Source organism: Castor canadensis, chromosome 7 (assembly GCF_047511655.1).
Source record: "Castor canadensis chromosome 7, mCasCan1.hap1v2, whole genome shotgun sequence".
NCBI lineage: Eukaryota > Metazoa > Chordata > Mammalia > Rodentia > Castoridae > Castor > Castor canadensis.
This window is the reverse complement of record NC_133392.1, coordinates 63,840,233-63,857,629: the sequence shown is the minus strand read 5'-3', so window position 1 is coordinate 63,857,629 and position 17,397 is coordinate 63,840,233. Positions and strand designations below refer to the sequence as shown.

The window sequence follows — 17,397 nt, the reverse complement described above, 5'->3', positions numbered from 1 at the left end:
GATTTTCTAACTCCCAAAGTAAAGAAAAATATAACAATAATATGGAGTATTGGATAAAGAGAGTATCTTCTCATAAAAAATTAAAAATCTGTAAGCAAAAATTAATTATTTATTCAGTTACTCACATTAAAAAGAAACCATCTTACCAACAACTTCTGCCACACAAAACAGTTGACCCCAAAACATATTTCCAAGTTTAGTGCTGTAGCCCAGACATAAAGCAGTTGCCTAGCATATGCAAGGATCTGGGTTTGACCCTCAGCACAGCAAAACAAAGACAAACTATATATAGATATATAGATTTACATATGTTCCATGCAGATGATAAGATTCTAATTACAAACTTTTGTTTTCTAGGATATATAAGGGCTTTCTGAACTCTTAGATGAACATTTCCATTTTTAGCTACTACCTGAAACACTAAAGCAGGTGAGGGGTCAACAGTAACATGCCTCATAAGACTTTAAAAATAAAGCTGCCCATTGAGAGTTAAAATAATTAACCCATAACTTGACTAAGATAATTACATAAACCATGAGGTGCTAGCTCATACTGACATTTATAAGTGCAAATCCCTTTCGCTAGTTGAAAGAGCAGTGGGAGAAGAGCATCAGAGAAAATGAATACTGGCTTCTCAGCCAATCAGCTGCAGCCAACATGTAACACCCAACCAATCAGATCTCATCTTTACCCAGGCTTAAAGGACATGCATTGAAACAGCAAAACAAAAATGTTAACTTTTCTACCTCTAAGTACAAGAAGAAAATACCTGAAATGAGAACTGGAAGCAACTCTTTGACAGTGTTCATTGAGTTCACCAACATCACTCTGTGCTCCTGGTGAGTCAATTCCTGCTGTCTCTCGTCAATCATCTTGGCCATCTTAGTCATTCCTGCCACACAAGGAATGAATTGTGTAGGATGAATAGTGAAACATGCTAGAGTCTGTCTTTCTCAGCCTAAATCCATTATGAATTACATTCAAAGTCCGAAGTGACTGCCCACTTATTTACACAAGAGACACTATCACTGAACTTCAGCATTTATGCAGTTGTATTCTTTTCAATGAAAGTAATGTAGTAAATGAAAACACTAAGTTATACAATTTCCATATTGACTTATCTACATTCCCAAATATTTAAAAACTGAAATGAATAAATATTAAAAATATGAAATGAAAATAAATAATTTGTAAAAAAAATTAATTCACAAGTGGAGAAAAATATTTTGCCAGGCTACTATGCATATAGGTTTTATACTGTGTGACTGGATGCTGTGTTATGCTATATGAGAATCTCATATAGTCTAGCACTGAATGTAGTAACTGAGAGAAGTTCTAAGAATGACAGTGATGTGCTTTTTCATCTTTATATTTTTCTCTACTTTCCAAATTGGTCCAAAATAAGTATATACCATTTTAAAATCAGAAACAAATAGGAATATTCTAAAAGCAATCTCTACAGGGATGGCAGTGTTTGCAAGCATGGAGTCGTTTGGAATCAATGTGCTAGTATGTCATGTTTACTGTGGCTATTATTCAAAGGTGCTATGTGATTTTCCAAAGCTTTGATTTTTTATTTGCTTCTAGAATTTCTTAAGTTTTTTCTTAGACCATCAAAACCTAAGGAAGGGACAGAGGTGGGACTGCCTCTGCTTCACACAGAGTAGCTTCATTTTGTTGGTTGGGATTTTGCATAAAATTCCATTTGGGGAAATAAATTTATTTACAGTACTATGAGAAAGTTTCAAAAGTACAGGTCGGGGCTGGGGGTATATCTCAGTGGTACAGCACTTGCCAAGTGTGCACAAGGCCCTGTGTTCAATATCCAGCACCACAAAAAAGAAAAAAAAATACACCCCTGTAGCTATCAAAGAAAGTCATTTTCAGATGATCTTCAATAATGGCTCAGAAGCTCTGTTAACTTTACAAAATGACTACACTAGGCCCTGATAAAAATACTGTTAAGTAAAAATCCACATTTCACATAAACAAAAGAACTTTAAAAGCTGATAAGTGTCAAGTTAAGTGCCTACTCTGTCTTTTCATTGGTCTCATTCATACTTTCAGGACTCTCTACAACATCAAAAGCTAGAATCTGTGTATTTTGAATATTCAATACTCAGATGTCTAAATCATTATTTCAAAATGAGATTTAACCACAACAGCTCTTCTCTCCTTCTAGGCCTGATTATATTATGCAGCCTTAGGGTAAGGCATGAATCCATAATAGTATACAGCCTAATTAGCAAGTTAAGAATTCATGAAGAGCTTCAGGCCAGCTGGCAGACAGTGAAGGAATGCCATGTAATATGGAATAGAGAGATCAGGATTGAGGGTGGCCTTCAGCATTACAATACTATAAAAATATTTTCTACATTCTCCAACAACTTTTGCAATGTCTGGTTTCATTCATTTAACAGGGTCAGGATTATAGAAAGCAAACACAGATTTCAGAGACAATGTTGTCTCTTCAGTAGAAGCCCAACATAGTGCCATCAACACAGAAGAGACACCTGAAAGCCCAATGCATCACATATCTTCTGCAAAAAGCTATAGGAAGGAACCTTTCCTCTTGATCCAACACAGACAATTCATTTTAAAAACTGTATTATATAAAAATTAAATATGACTAACCTGGTCCAAGATTCTTTGTATAAGTGACCAAATCTTCCATAGTCTCTACCACCTCTGCCACTGTAAGATATTCCAAAATTCCTTTGCAAACTCTAATAATTTTACGAACCTAAAAATGTATTTCAGAAGATTCAGTCAAGACAGTGAACAACACATAGAAAACATGGCAATGTTTGGCTCTTTAGTTGTTCTAAACAATCATCCAATTATTCTTTAAAACTAGGCTTTTTGTCTGGGAGAGGTCTGCAGAAACCTCAGATTACCTACCTCTGCCTCATCAAAGGTAAGGAGTAGGTCTGATGTGCCAGAGAGGATGCCCCTTGATCCATCGATGAGATAATCCCGAGCAGGCACAGAGTAAGGGTCTGACTGAAGCATCTGTGCTGCCTGAACAAGCTTGGTGCAAGCATTCTCTACCCTGGGTGGGGGAGAGAAAAAAATAGGTTAACTCCCTAGCAGAACCAAACTTAACACCATCAGATGCAAATACAAAGAATATAAATGCGTATAACTTCATATTTTTCTCTATATGGAAAATAGCCAAGACCAACTCAAAATAATACTTAGGTTTTTAGATTTTAAAATCTCCCATTAGTGACGGCATATTCATTCAGTGCACTAAACCTGTGAGTAACTTGTTCTTTGTTATTTCTTGGCAACAAAAAAATGACAAGAACACATTTGGGAACTTTTACTTTAGGTTATAGATATTTGCTATATCTCTGTAGCTCCTTTGTTTCCTTATTCCTCCAACCTTACACACTGTCATTAAAAGGCATGGAATAAAGACCTGAAATCCTTGGTAGCATTTTCAGATTTACCATCTGGAAATAAAAATGTCAAAGCATTGTGTGAATGAAATTTAATAACTGGACAAAGCAAAGGAACAGGAAGAAACACAAAGTAAAATTAGAAAGTAAAACACAAATTTCTCATTCATCTAGCTAAATGGACTTGTTTGACAAATTCACAGGCCTGTTTGAAAACAGCCCTATAAAACTATATTGTTAATTGAAAAATCACGGGGATCACTAGCATTCATAGCTGAACCAGTTTAATATATAAATATAGATTAAAATAGACCAACAGATCAGCCAAGGGTTTGGGTGGTAGGGGTGGGGAGAATTCATTTACAAGAGAAACCCAAAATATATGAAACAAGAATTCTTCTTGAACCTCTTGCACTAGTACTCCTTTATTCAATTATTTATCCATACAGAGTTGAAAAGAAACTAACAGATCCACTGCTCTAATCTTATATTCAATATACCCATTGTTATTCTAATTTTAAACAAAAGGAGTAAGTTACTTAAAGTTAAAATTCTTACCCAATATTATATATTCTCATTTTAAAACACAGAAAATGGGGGGCATAGTAGTCTATGCCAATATACCTGAAATCCCAGCTACTCAAGAGGGGGAGGCAGGAGGATCACCAATTCAAGAGCAGCCTGGGCAAAGTTAACAGACCCTATCTGGAAAAAAAAAAAAAAACAAAAAAACATGGCTGGGCCTGTACAGCTATCCTTATCTCAACCAGCAAAAACCCTTGTTCCTTCCTATTATTGCTTATACTCTCTCTACAACAAAATTAGAATTAAGGGCAAAATAGTTTCTGCTGGGTATTGGTGGGGGGAGAGGGAGGGGGCGGAGTGGGTGGTAAGGGAGGGGGTGGGGGCAGGGGGGAGAAATGACCCAAGCCTTGTGTGCACATATGAATAATAAAAGAAAAATGAAAAAAAAAACAAAAAAAAAAACATGGCTGGGGCATGGCGCAAGAGGAAGAGCCTTGAGGCCCTGGGTTCAATGCCTAATACCAGCTGGGGTGGGGGGTGGTGATCCCTACCTCATAGGGTTAAGGAACAAATGAAACAATACAAAAACTCCAAAAGTACAAAGCAGTGTTATCTTGTTAAAAAAAAAGAATTAAACCAATATAAGAATTCCAACTACATAAAAAACACTGGACTATGGAAATAGCAGGTATCTATAGAGAGATGTAAAAAGCCACTATGTAACTCTCAAAACACACTTTACTAAGCTAAAACACAAACACTGATGTCAAATTATCAGTGAAGGGCAAGACCTGTTTGATGTGGCTTTTTATCATTCTTAAGGGACTAGAGGCTTTGTTCTTTTTAATTTTTAAATAACAACTTTAGGACTTTTAAAATTATATAATATGTATATTCACATATATTACCAAACACATGTATACATTTAAAACTAAAAGGACATATAGTGCAAAAAAATCTCCTTCCTTCCACTGTCTTGCAGGCACTCAAGTTCAATCCCACTTGAAACAATGTTGAGTTTCCTTCAATGTCTTATTTTCTCTGTATGAAAATGTCTTCATTAGACATTTTAGGCAGACAGAAACAAAAATGTAAATCCCTCCCTTTACACAAATAGGATCATACTATGCATATTCTGCCTTCTGCTTTTTCTAACTTGCAGAAATTATATTAAAAGCACATAAAGAGCCACTTCATTCTTTTATACAATAATGTAATAGTTCATAATTTATTAGCCTGCTACAAAACCACCTTGAATAGTCATCATTTTACCTAAAAATGGAATATGAGTCAAAGGTATGGGCATTTGTAATTTTAACAAACACTGCCATAGTACAGTTGGCAGAAATTATCCTAGTTCACATTTCCAATGGATGAGAGCACAGAAACCATCCTTACTGTCTCATCAATTCAGTGTGTGCTCAAACTTTGGAACAGCATCAATGATATGCCAGATTTTCACAGAAGCGAAACTCACGTAACATACAACCATTCGCATAACACTTTCAAGGGTGCAATTCAGTAGCACTTCATATTCACAATGCTGTTTAGTCACCACCTCTCTCTAGAGTCAAAACTCTGTCATCTCAGTAAGACACCCAGTACACATCACTCCCCTATCACTTCTACCCCCATCCACGGATAAACATTCATCTGCTTCCTTTCTCAATGACTTTGCCCACATGTCACATGAAATGGTTCATACACCACTGTAACCTTTCTTGTCTGGCTTCTTTCATTTAGCTTAATGATTTCAAGGTTCATGCAAGTTGTAACCTTTATCAGAAACCCATTCCTTTTTATAGCTGAATAATATTCCATTGCATGTATATGGCACAATTTGCTTTACCTATTCACATACTGATGCTTGCAGCTTTTGGCAATTATGAATAATGCTGTTAAAAATATTCATGTACAATTTTCTGTGTGGACAGATGTTTACATTTCTCTTGAATATATACCCAGAAGGGGAGTTGCTGGTTAGCATGATAATTCTATGATTATCTTTTTGAGAAACTTCCCAACTGTTTTCCAGTGATGTACTTTTTTTTTTTTTCTTTTGTAGTACTGGGTTTTATCTCAGGGCATACACCTTGAGGCACTCCACCAGCCCTTTCTATAAAGGATTTTTTTGAGATAAGGTCTCATGAACTATTTGCCCGAGCTGCCTTGAACCGCAATCCTCCTGATCTCTGCCTCCCACAGTAGCTAGGATACAGGCATGAGCCACCAGCACCTGGCTAAAAAAGGTCTTAATCCCATCTCAACCCATAAAAGTTGAGCATGGTAGTGACTGCCTGTCATGCAAGTGACATGAGAAGCGTAAAAAGGAGGATTGCAAACCAGATCAGCTAGGGCATAAATGCAAGAAAGCATTTAAAAAATAATTAAAAGCAAAAAGGGTTGGAGGTATGATTTAAGTGGTAGAGTACTTGCCTGCCAAGCACAAGGCCCTGAGTTCAAACCCCAGTACCAAAAAAAACCAAAACACGTGTGTGTGTATGTGTGTGTGTGTGTGTGTGTGTGTGTAATATTCTACTTTACCAGAGAATACCAAACTGGTTTTCACAATGATGATACCAATTTAATACTTCCACCAGCAGTGTTCACAATTAGCTCTCAATATCTAAACTTTTAGTTTATGGGTTCCATGGGTTTTAATATATAGCATTTTTTATTATGATTTTCATTATGATTTCTCTGACAATGAATTATTAGGAAATTTTCAAATATAATTTTAAATATAAAGAGCACTTCTAGTTATCTTCTCATTGATTTCTCAAATGCATTGTGTCAGAGGATGTGCTAAGATGGAATTTTGAAATGTGTTCAGGCTAACTTAATGGCTTAACATGAGATCGATTCTTACAAATTTTCTATGTGTGCTTGAAAAGAATACAATTCAATTATTAGGTGAACTATTTTACACATTCCATTAGCTCAAGTTTGTTGATTTTAATTTAAAATCTTCCATCTTTTTGGGTCTGTCTTATTAATTATGGACTGTTAAAATCTCCCACAAACTGGGCGTGGTGACGAGCAACTGTCATCCTTAGCTATGTGGGAGGCTGAGATGTGGAAGATCACAGTGCAGGCCAGCCTGGGCAAAAAAGTTTGTCAAACCCTATCCCAATGAAGGAAAAAACTTGTATGGTGGTTTGTGCCTGTCATCCCAGCAATGGCAGGAAGCATAAAATAGGGGGATCATGACGCAGGTCAGCCTGGACAAAAATCAAGACCATCTCCAAAATAACCAGAGTCCAATAAGGCTGGAAGCATAGCTCAAGCAGTAGAGCCTGAAGCCGAGTTCAAAGCCCAGTACTGCCCTCACCCCAAAAAAAAAATCCCCCCCCATAACAATGGATTTGTCCATAATTTCTCTTATTTCTCCTTTTGTCTTGCTACCTTATGAGCTACATAGAAGCTTGCTATTATAGTTTTATATCTTTCTGGTAACCTGTACCTATTATAGTATCTCTCCTTATCTCTAGTAATGTTTTTGCCAAAATATCTATTTTGCAAACCAGGTTTCTTTATTTTATTTGGTCTCTGTCCTTATGTTTTAGGATTATCTTTAAAAAATACCTTGTAGCAGGGTCTGGGGATGTCGCTCAGTGGTATGAGTGCTTGCCTAGCATACATGAGGCCCTAGGTTCAATTCCTAGCATTGCCAAAAAAATTTAAAAAGTACCATATGGTTACATTTTTAAACCCAACCTAGCAACTTTTTAACTTAAAATGTAGCTCATTTACATTTATTAGTATTATTGATATGTGAAATTATTTATTATTTATTTTCTATTTCTTACACACACACACACACACACACACACACACACACACTCTCATTTCTTTCTTTTCTTCCTTTCTTTCTCTCTCTCTCTATCTGGAAAACTAGGCAAGTAAATGCTCTACCACTGAGCTATACCTCCAGCCCATCTCTATTTTTCTTATTTCTTCTATTTCCCTTTCCTGTTGTAGAGGATATATAGTCTATGTCTAATGTTTGTGATTATCCTAAGTATTTATGCATGCCTACTGAGAATGTTAAAAATCTAAAATGAGTCTACATTTTAACCTCCTTCCCAAACAACAGGAGGATCTTAGAATACTTAATTCTTAATTATCACTTTCTAACCTTTGTACTATTATATAATCTTTTGTTTCATGTTTACATCATTTTTTGTGTTAAAAAGTTATGCATTTTCATTGAAGCCTTTATATTTTGTTAGCTATTATATTATTTGTTATACAATAAAAAATAAATATGGAAAGCTGGGCACAATGGTACATACCTGTAATCTCAGCTATGTGGGAGCTGAGGTGGGAAAATCAAGACTTTGAGGCCAGCCTATCTCAATAAATTAATAAATAAGCCAGGTGTGCTGATAGACATCTCTAATCCCAACACTCAGGAGCTTTAATCTATTTCTTTCTTTCTTTCTTTTTTTTTCTTGGCATTACTGAGGTTTTGAACTCAGGGTCTCATGTCTCACATTTGCTAGGCAGGTACTCTACCACTTGACACACACCCAAGCCCTGTGAGTGTGAGAACCTATTTCTTTCTTTTCTTTTTAACACTCAAGAGTTTGAGATAGGAGGATGCTGACCTCGAGGCCAACCTGGGCTACAGAGCAAGTTCAACATATATATATATATATATATATATATATATATAATATGTTTATATTGATCATGGCGGGGTTCCTGGCATAGAGCTCCTAAAACTCTTGGAACCTCTGGAATGATAAGAGTGTCTCGGTGCTGAGCACTCGTGGCTCACTCCTGTAATCCTAGCTACTTGGGAGACTGAAAACAGGAGGATGGCAGTTCAACCACCAGTACTGTCAAAAAAAAGAAAAAAAATATATATATATATATATAAATAAAACCTCAAAAATGTTCAAGAGAAATATTTCAAAAGTCCTATACGAATAACCAAGTTGAAGACCCTGACCTCTTGCTTCAGGTTTTTACACATCCCTTTCCTCTACCTAAAGCACTTGTCTCCCACTACTCTTTTGCTTGATTACCCCCCTTGTTATTTTCTTGGACTCCACTTTTAAATCCCTTTGCCTTCAGGAAATCGTCACTTGTCTCCCAAATCTGTGGACACCTTATGTGTCCCCATAGGATTTATCACACTGTCTCCATTTGGTTGTCTCCATCTCATAAGACTGTAAGTTCAGCAAGGTCAGGGATATTGTCACTCTTGTTAATTAAGAACTCATAGGACACAAAATAAATGCTCAATAACTACTCATTAAATTAATTTTCACCACGTAGAGGTGACATGAAATCATTTGGCCCAAAGAAATCATTATATAGTCCCGCACTTGATTTTATTTCCAAGGAACATAAACCTTGATAAAATTATAGCAAATAAACAAGCACCACAGAACTCCTGTGCTATACCTATTCACAAGGACCCAGTTACTGGAAAAAAAAAATGCAAATGCTAGGAATAACCATTATGAAGAAAGGAAATTGGAAAAAAAGATAAAATGGAAAGAGTTTGCAGGAATCAAATTGATTTTCCCTAATGATTCCCTTGTGTGGTAAAAACGATAGGGCCAGAACAGACACTGTACCATTATTTTTACAATAAGACATCTGATCTGTACATTAAAATTTAATGGCATTCATAAAAGCCAAACAAATCCCACTATGACTAACCAGCAATCAGAAACAGGAAGGAGTCTGTCCTGCCTGTGGAAAATGTGATTTTATTTAAACATTCAAGCTGCCTGGTTTCTTAAAGTAATCTGCTTTAAAAAAGAAATTTGAATTTTAAGAAGTGACTAGGGATATGGTTAGTTTCCTAAATAATCATATATCTTGACTATATACTAACAATACTGATTTAAGATACTTTAAATCAGTCTTCCACTACAGAGAAGACTTCTCTCTGCCTTTAAGTAATTAACTTAATTTACCAGAAAATGCTTATGCTTTAGATCAAAGGGACCAATGACAGCCTCATGGAATAGCTGAATATGCTCACTCATTCTTCCCAGAATTACCATCTGGCATAATTTTAAACAACGTAAAAGAAGGTTTCAAATTTCTCAGTTTCAGGTAATTTAAATTATTACTAATTAAGTGGCTTGAACTTAAGCTGAATTTTTTTTTAAATGCAGTGTTTTCTGGGAATCAAACCCAGGTTCTTGTTTGTGCATGTTAAGTACCTTCACAAGCTGGGCACTACTTGTAAAGATGATTCTCTTTACAGTATCTCCCTCTCCCTCTCCCTCTCTCCCTCTGCTCCTCCCCATACACACACACACACACACACACACACACACACACTTTCCGTGAAAAAACAACATACATTGTAATTGGCATGATTCAAGTTGGGAGGGCAGTCTACTATTACAAAGTACAGGTAAGTCCCTCATCCTGAAACCGAACACTGTCAGTCAGCTTCTGTAAAAGTCAGTCATGGCATCCCCACTCCCAGTTTGGTCACAGAAAGGAAAGAGAGCTTTAATCAAAATAATAATAATATAAATTAATGTATAAAAAATAATAAATACATAAAATATAATATATATATTATATTAATAATATAAAGCAGATAGTTGACTGAATCTATTTAGACGTATTCTGACCCATAATTTAAAATGAGAACTATCTGAAACATTCAACAAGTTAAACTTTCACCCTACTCTCCCCCCAAAACAACCATGTCAGGGGGGGATAGAGGCAACTCATCCTATATCAGATTCACTGTTTTAACAAAAACACAAAATAAAAACTGACCTTAGACAGTATAAATACGTAGGTTATAGAAACTGCAACACACACACACAAGTTGGAGTGCCTTGAAGCACACTCAGGGAAACAGGTGTTTACATCCTGGGACCTCTGTTTCAAAGAGCCCATACAAATATCTGACATACAACGCATTGAGAGGGGAAGGAAACAGGTGGAAGGAAGGAAGTCAGAGAACACAATCAGCTGATTGATGAGCAAGGCCTTCTCCACTGTGGCCACTGCACCCAGTACCTCCCTCACTGGAAGTTGTAATCGCTCTGGTCATGGCATAATCATTTGACAGGTAAAACTCATCAATGATGATGATCTTTGTTTTATTTGTTTTTCTGAGACAGGGTCTCACTGTGTAGCCCAGGCTCAACATCATGATGCCTTAGCCTCCCAAGTACTGGGATTATAGACTGTGCTACCACATCCAAGCTATTAGTCTCTGTCTCTGTCTCCCTCTCTCTACCTTCCTTCCCCCCCACCCCCCACTAGGATTGAACCCTTCTTAATAATTTTTTTCTTTTTTTGGTGGTACTGGGGTTTGAACGCAGAGCCTCACGCTTGAGCGTTACCACTTGAGCCACTCCACCAACTAAGGATTGAACCCTTCTCAACCCTTTCTTTCCTTTCCTTCCCATCTGGGTAAGGTGTCTCAGAGATCAAGAAAGGCTAGGATCCAATACCACTCTTGGGGATATACCCAAAAGACTGTGACACAGGTTACTCCAGAAGCACCTGCACACCCATGTTTATTTTGGCACTATTCACAATAGCCAAGTTATGGAAACAGCCAAGATGCCCCACCACTGACAAATGGATTAAGAAAATGTGGTATCTATACACAATGGAATTTTATGCAGCCATGAAGAAGAACGAAATGTTATCATTCACTGGTAAATGGATGGAATTGGAGAACATCATTCTGAGTGAGGTTAGCCTAGCCCAAAAGACCAAAAATCGTATGTTCTCCCTCATATGTGGACATTAGATCAAGGGCAAACACAACAATGGGATTGGACTTTGAGCACACAATAAAAGCGAGAGCACACAAGGGAGGGGTGAGGATAGGTAAGACACCTAAAAAAATTAGCTAGCATTTGCTGCCCTTAACGCAGAGAAACTAAAGCAGATACCTTAAAAGCAACTGAGGCCAATAGGAAAAGGGGACCAGGAACTAGAGAAAAGGGTAGATCAAAAAGAATTAACCTAGAAGGTAACACCCACGCACAGGAAATTAATGTGAGTCAACTCCCTGTATAGCTATCCTTATCTCAACCAGCAAAAACCCTTGTTCCTTTCAATTATTGCTTATACTCTCTCTACAACAAAATTAGAAATAAGGGCAAAATAGTTTCTGCTGGGAATTGAGGGGGTAAGGGGGGAGAGGGACGGGGCAGAGTGGGTGGTAAGGGAGGGGGTGGGGGCAGGGGGGAGAAATGACCCAAGCCTTGTATGCACAAGTGAATAATAAAATTAAAAAAAAAGAAAAGAAAAAAAAAAAAAGAAAGGCTAGGATCACCTTCCAGTCTGAGAGGCTAACCATATTCTTAAAAATGAAAAAATGGGGCCAGATGCATGGCTCAAGTAGTGAAGCATCTGCCTGGCAAACACAACCTGACTTCAAAACCCAGTTCCACAAAAGGGAGGAGAAGGGGGAGGGAGAGGGGGAGAGAAATGTCAAGATTCATAAAAGTAATAGCATATTTAAATGCCTACATTTAATAACTTTAACTGCATGATAAACACCTTCTTTTAAGACTCCTCTTTCTCTGACTACATACATACCTCAGTCGAAGGTTAAGTGCAGACCCTTCATAATGTAAGGTCTAGTGAGAAGCCAGCAGGTAAGGAAGGGAGCACTCTTTCTACTTTCCTACATGTCAGAGTCTAGTCTCAATTAAAGGTAATAGCTGAAAATGACTGCTAAGTCTTCAAAAATTCTCCCTTCACTAAGTAAGTTTTAAATTATTAACCAAAGGAATGAAATTTTAGGCATTAGCAACTGATATATTTCAGCCATGCTAGCAACCCTCAAATAGGAAGTACCACCTCTATAATCAATTCAAACCCTCCTCAGATCTTTGTGTGTTATATACATGATTTTTTTTAAAAAATCTAATTTAGGGCTATTGATGTGGCTCAAGCAGTAGAGTACCTGCTTAGCAAGCTCAAAGCCCTGAGTTCAAACCCCAGTACTGTCAAAAACTTAAAAAATTAAAAATGTGAATACAGCAAGGATATGAAGATGCAGAGAGATGTATCTTTTAAACACTAGTCATTTGGTACAAATTTTACGTTAAAACAGCAGAAATAGACTTATTCTGTGGCTTTGCTCCTGGAGTTGCCATTTTGAAAGGTCAAGGATCCTTAGCCATTAGTCATCCAGAAACCTGAGTGAAAGCAGGCATAGTTAGTTTTTAGAAGGGAGTAGGGAACACAGAGTACAATGACATGCTTAAATCTAGTTCAAGTAGCAAGTACACAGCACCAATTCACCCTATCAGACACAGCATGATAATGTGAAATAAAACATCCTGTTCCAACCCCAGACTCCTAGTTGTAAGATCTTACAGCTCTCTCCCATGGTATACTCCTTTCCCTGTCCCAACTTTCTTAAAGTACAATACAGTACAAAATGGCCTTCTCATTTTTATCAAGGCCAGAGTGACAGTACAGGTCACTGCATATGTACACTCAAAACAAAATTTAAAATATGATACACCTTACATATAACCAATTTTTATTTGTCAATTATACCTCAATGAAGCTGAGGGAGAAAAACTCTTTTTTTTATTATTAAAGCACCATGAGTCATACTGACAACTGACAACGATCAAAATCCTTTAAGGATAACACCAAACCCTTCTTTGCTAGAACACGTATATCAAAATAACAAAGCTAAAACATACTCACACACTCATATACACTCTTACACATGCACATACATCCCATAGGTTCACTAAATTCTTTATTTTGGGTGAGATTAGCAGGGTTTGCAGCCGATTTTGACTTCACGTTTAAACAACAGGCAGTCTGCCCAAGTCTAGGGGTAACTGAAGGGGAAGAAGCAGCATGTTGGGGACCAGGAGGGTTTTCATGCACAGCTGCTCAAGCTGTATGCTCCTCAGGCCTTGGTGAGTAGCTCATTTGAAAGAGCATGAGTCATAATCTTTGCATCCTTAAAAGTCCTGTTCTTTCTCTCTCCTTAACTCCCTTTTCAAATCTGGCATCAGCACAGGGAGAAGAGATTCTGACCCTTCCAGGTTCAATCAAGAACTCTGCTACCTACAGGTCCATGTCCTCCTATGTTGTCCCTTCTCCATCTCAAGCCAGAGTTATGGTAGAAGCAGAATGAATAAGAACTAGATTAAAGTAAATGTGTGTTATGGGTACTAGTAGTTTTCGAATGCATGCTGAGGCTATTGTAATTAATAAATTTTATTTTAAAATATTACTAAACTCTTTGTGTGTGTGTGTGCACGTGTGCGTGCTACTGAGGACTGAATCCAGGGCCTCATGCATACTAGGCAAGCACTCTATCACTTCAGTCACACCCCCAGACCTTTTTGTTTGTACTTTTATTTTTGAGATAGGGTCTTGCTAACTTTACCAAGGCTGACTCAAACTCTTACTCTTCCTGCCTTCACCTCCTAAATTGCTGAGATTATAGGAATGTACCAGCATTCCCAGCTTCTCATGCGTTTCTTAATGAAGTACTAATTTAAAATCTCACTATTATCATTTGAAGGTCCTTATGCTGAAAAAAGTTAACAATCACTGTTTTACAGCAGAATGTATTGGATGACCTAAACACAAAAAGAAATGGAATAGACACAATAAGAGAATATTTTCACTTATGAAAGGAAGTGACAATAACTAGACTGTGGATTAAAAAAAGAAGAACAACAAAGTCTACAGGTACAAGCCTACAGCAGGAAACATCAATCAACACTCGAGGGCTGGCAAGTACCTCAAATGGTAGAGTGCCTGCCTAGGAAACATAAGACCCTGAGCTCAAACCCCAGTACTGCAAAACAAGAAAGTCATTCTAAAAAAGGGTAATAAACAACAAGTCATTAACCAAAGTTAGAACCCCAGAGAAAGCACAAACTTAAAACCAACTTAACAATATTACTTCTAAATGTATAAAGCCAACACCAACAAGTACAAAACTGACAAAGGAGATCTTAACATGCCTCAATCATAAACTGACAGTTCCAATAGACAAACAGGCCATAAAAGTTTGATCAGTAATATTTATATGTTGACCTAATTGATATAAATAAGACCCTACATCAAAGCAAATGAGAACATACTTTCTCCTCAAGTATATATAGTACAACTTGTGCACCAAAATGAGCACTTACTATGTAATGAAAGACTTTCTAAGAACTGATATTAATACCAACCATTTTTGGCTCAATGCAATTGAATTAGAAATTAAAAAAAAAAAGATAGTAAAAAGAGGTTTGAAAACTTTAAAATGTACTCCTAAATAACACACATGGTTTAAAGAGAAATTCACATTCAAAATTATAAGATATTTAGGACTGAACAACAAAGTCTCCTGTAGCTATCACCTAACTTATAGTAGGATTTAGACAAAAATTTAGAGCCTTAAACATGCTTATCTTAAAACAAACAAACAAAAAAGATTAAAAATAAAGACTGAGGGCTGGGATGTGGCTTAGTGGTAGAGTGCTTGCCTAGTATGTGCTAGGCCCTGGGTTAGATCCCCAGCACTGCCCCCCCCCAAAAAAACCCAACCAAATAAAGAACAAAATATTGAAAACAAGGTATTGAAATAATAAACTCAAGGAAGAAGAGGCCTTGGATTCAATCCCCATTCCCAGCAACAAATAAACAAAGGTAAATAATAAATATGAGAACAGTTTAATAAAATAGATCTTTGGGAGGAATAATAAAACATAAATCTCTAAGAAGAACAAGAAAAAAGATGAAATACCTAGAGATACGATGGAAATGAAAAATAATAAAAGATTACTACTAATTTTACATTAATAAATTTGGAGGTTTAGATGAAATGGCTAACTTCTTAGAAAAGTATCAGATTATCAAAAATTGACTTGTGATGAATTTAAAAACTGACTTAGGGCCAGGTATGGTAGTATACACCTGTAATCCTACCAATATGGAGGATGAGGCAGGAAGATTTCAAGCTCAAGGACAGCCTTGACTACATGAGTCCTGTGTAGAAAGAAAAAAGAAAACTTGAACTAGACAGTTAAAAAAAACTGCATGAGAAGGTGCAGTTATGGCTCTGGACCATGGACCTCACAGGTCCGCAAAGTCACACTGTCAGATGTAGAGTGTCCAGAGCAGTGCTGCCCACTTATTGCTGAGCAGGGACTGTGGGAACACCACACAGTCTTTCTGAGGGAGGACAGAAAGGAGAAGAGGGGCACAAGAACACTCAGCTCTTGGACTGCTCCATATTCTCTCATCGTAGTAGTCCTGTTCCTATGTTGTGAACTGTATTTGGATTATTTTTTGGTTTTGGTTATTTTGCCCAAGGCAGGGAATACAAATGACAAAAAAGAGTTGACTTTTATCTATAGGATGTGGCTTAAATATCAGCCTCAAGAACACTGGGACATTGCAGCTGAAGCTCTAAGCAAAAGGTGTTAAAGTGAATTAAAAGGTATGCTTAGAAGGGAGGAAAAGAGGGAGGGAGGAAGAAAGAAAACAAAAATGAAAAGAAAAGGAAAGGAAAGAAAGGGAGGGAGGAAAGAAAAAATAATAAAAAGAAAGAGGGAGAGAAAGAGAAAGAAACCAAATGAATAGGTATCTTCCTCCAAAAGATAGCAGATCTAGTTTTAGATACAAGTGTTACCAAAGTTTCAAAAGCAGATAATCCATATTTTATGTAAATTGTTTTAAAGACCAGGAAAATACCTATTCTATAACCTAAAATAACCTTGATAGAAAACCGGAAAAGACAGAACAAGAAAAGGAAATTATAGATCAAGGTCCCTCAGGAAGAAGCAAAATTCTTTTAAACTATTAGCTAACTGAATTCAGCACTGTATTTTTTTTTTTATTACAATCAAATTGGGTTCATCCTAAAAATGCAAGGATGGTTCACTATCAGAAAATATAAAAACTGTGTGATCATCTCAATGGATACAGAAAGAACATTAAACAAAAATAAGCAATCATGGTCAAAAAAAGATCTTAGGGCTGGGGTGTAGTTCAATAGTACAGCACTTTGCTAGCATTATGAAGTCCAGGATGTGGACCTCAGGACCACCAAAAAGTCTTACTACAGACAGAAGACTATAGCCTAGGTGGGGGGTGGGGGAAGTCTGTGAGAAAAAGCATTGAAAGTAATTGAGAGAGCTGGAGGTGTTGCTCAGTGGCAGAGCTGCCTCCCTAGGGCAAGAGCTCTGGAAAAAAAAAAAAAGAAAGAAAGAAAAAGAAAAGACAAGGTAATAGAATTTATTTGAGGAAAATAATTGAGGGAAAAAAAGATTGAGAAGCTGTGGGAGGAAACTAATCATCACCAATGCACCCCCCCCTTTCAGGCATTTTCACATACATTATTTTACTCATTTAAGCCTCACAATATCTATTGTATTATTAGAAGAGAGGGAAAAATGTCTTAGCATACTGGCATGATCATAAGTCTTGGGAGTCGCAGTTCTGTACTGGGTAGCTTTCAAAGTTACTGAAGCCAGGCGCT

At 36.9% G+C, this 17,397-nt stretch overlaps 1 protein-coding gene across 2 annotated transcripts in view; it reads right to left on the bottom strand.

The window, feature by feature from the left end:
* Window positions 1-17,397, bottom strand: part of Vcl (vinculin) — a 110,370-nt gene that overhangs the window by 50,366 nt on the left and 42,607 nt on the right. For both annotated transcript variants that reach the window (XM_074079207.1, XM_074079209.1), the window contains exons 3-5: window positions 2,902-3,052; window positions 2,635-2,743; window positions 770-892 (exon numbers count right to left, since the gene is read on the bottom strand). In XM_074079207.1, coding sequence (XP_073935308.1) covers window positions 770-892; window positions 2,635-2,743; window positions 2,902-3,052 — 383 coding nt within the window. The remainder of the gene's footprint in view (window positions 1-769; window positions 893-2,634; window positions 2,744-2,901; window positions 3,053-17,397) is intronic.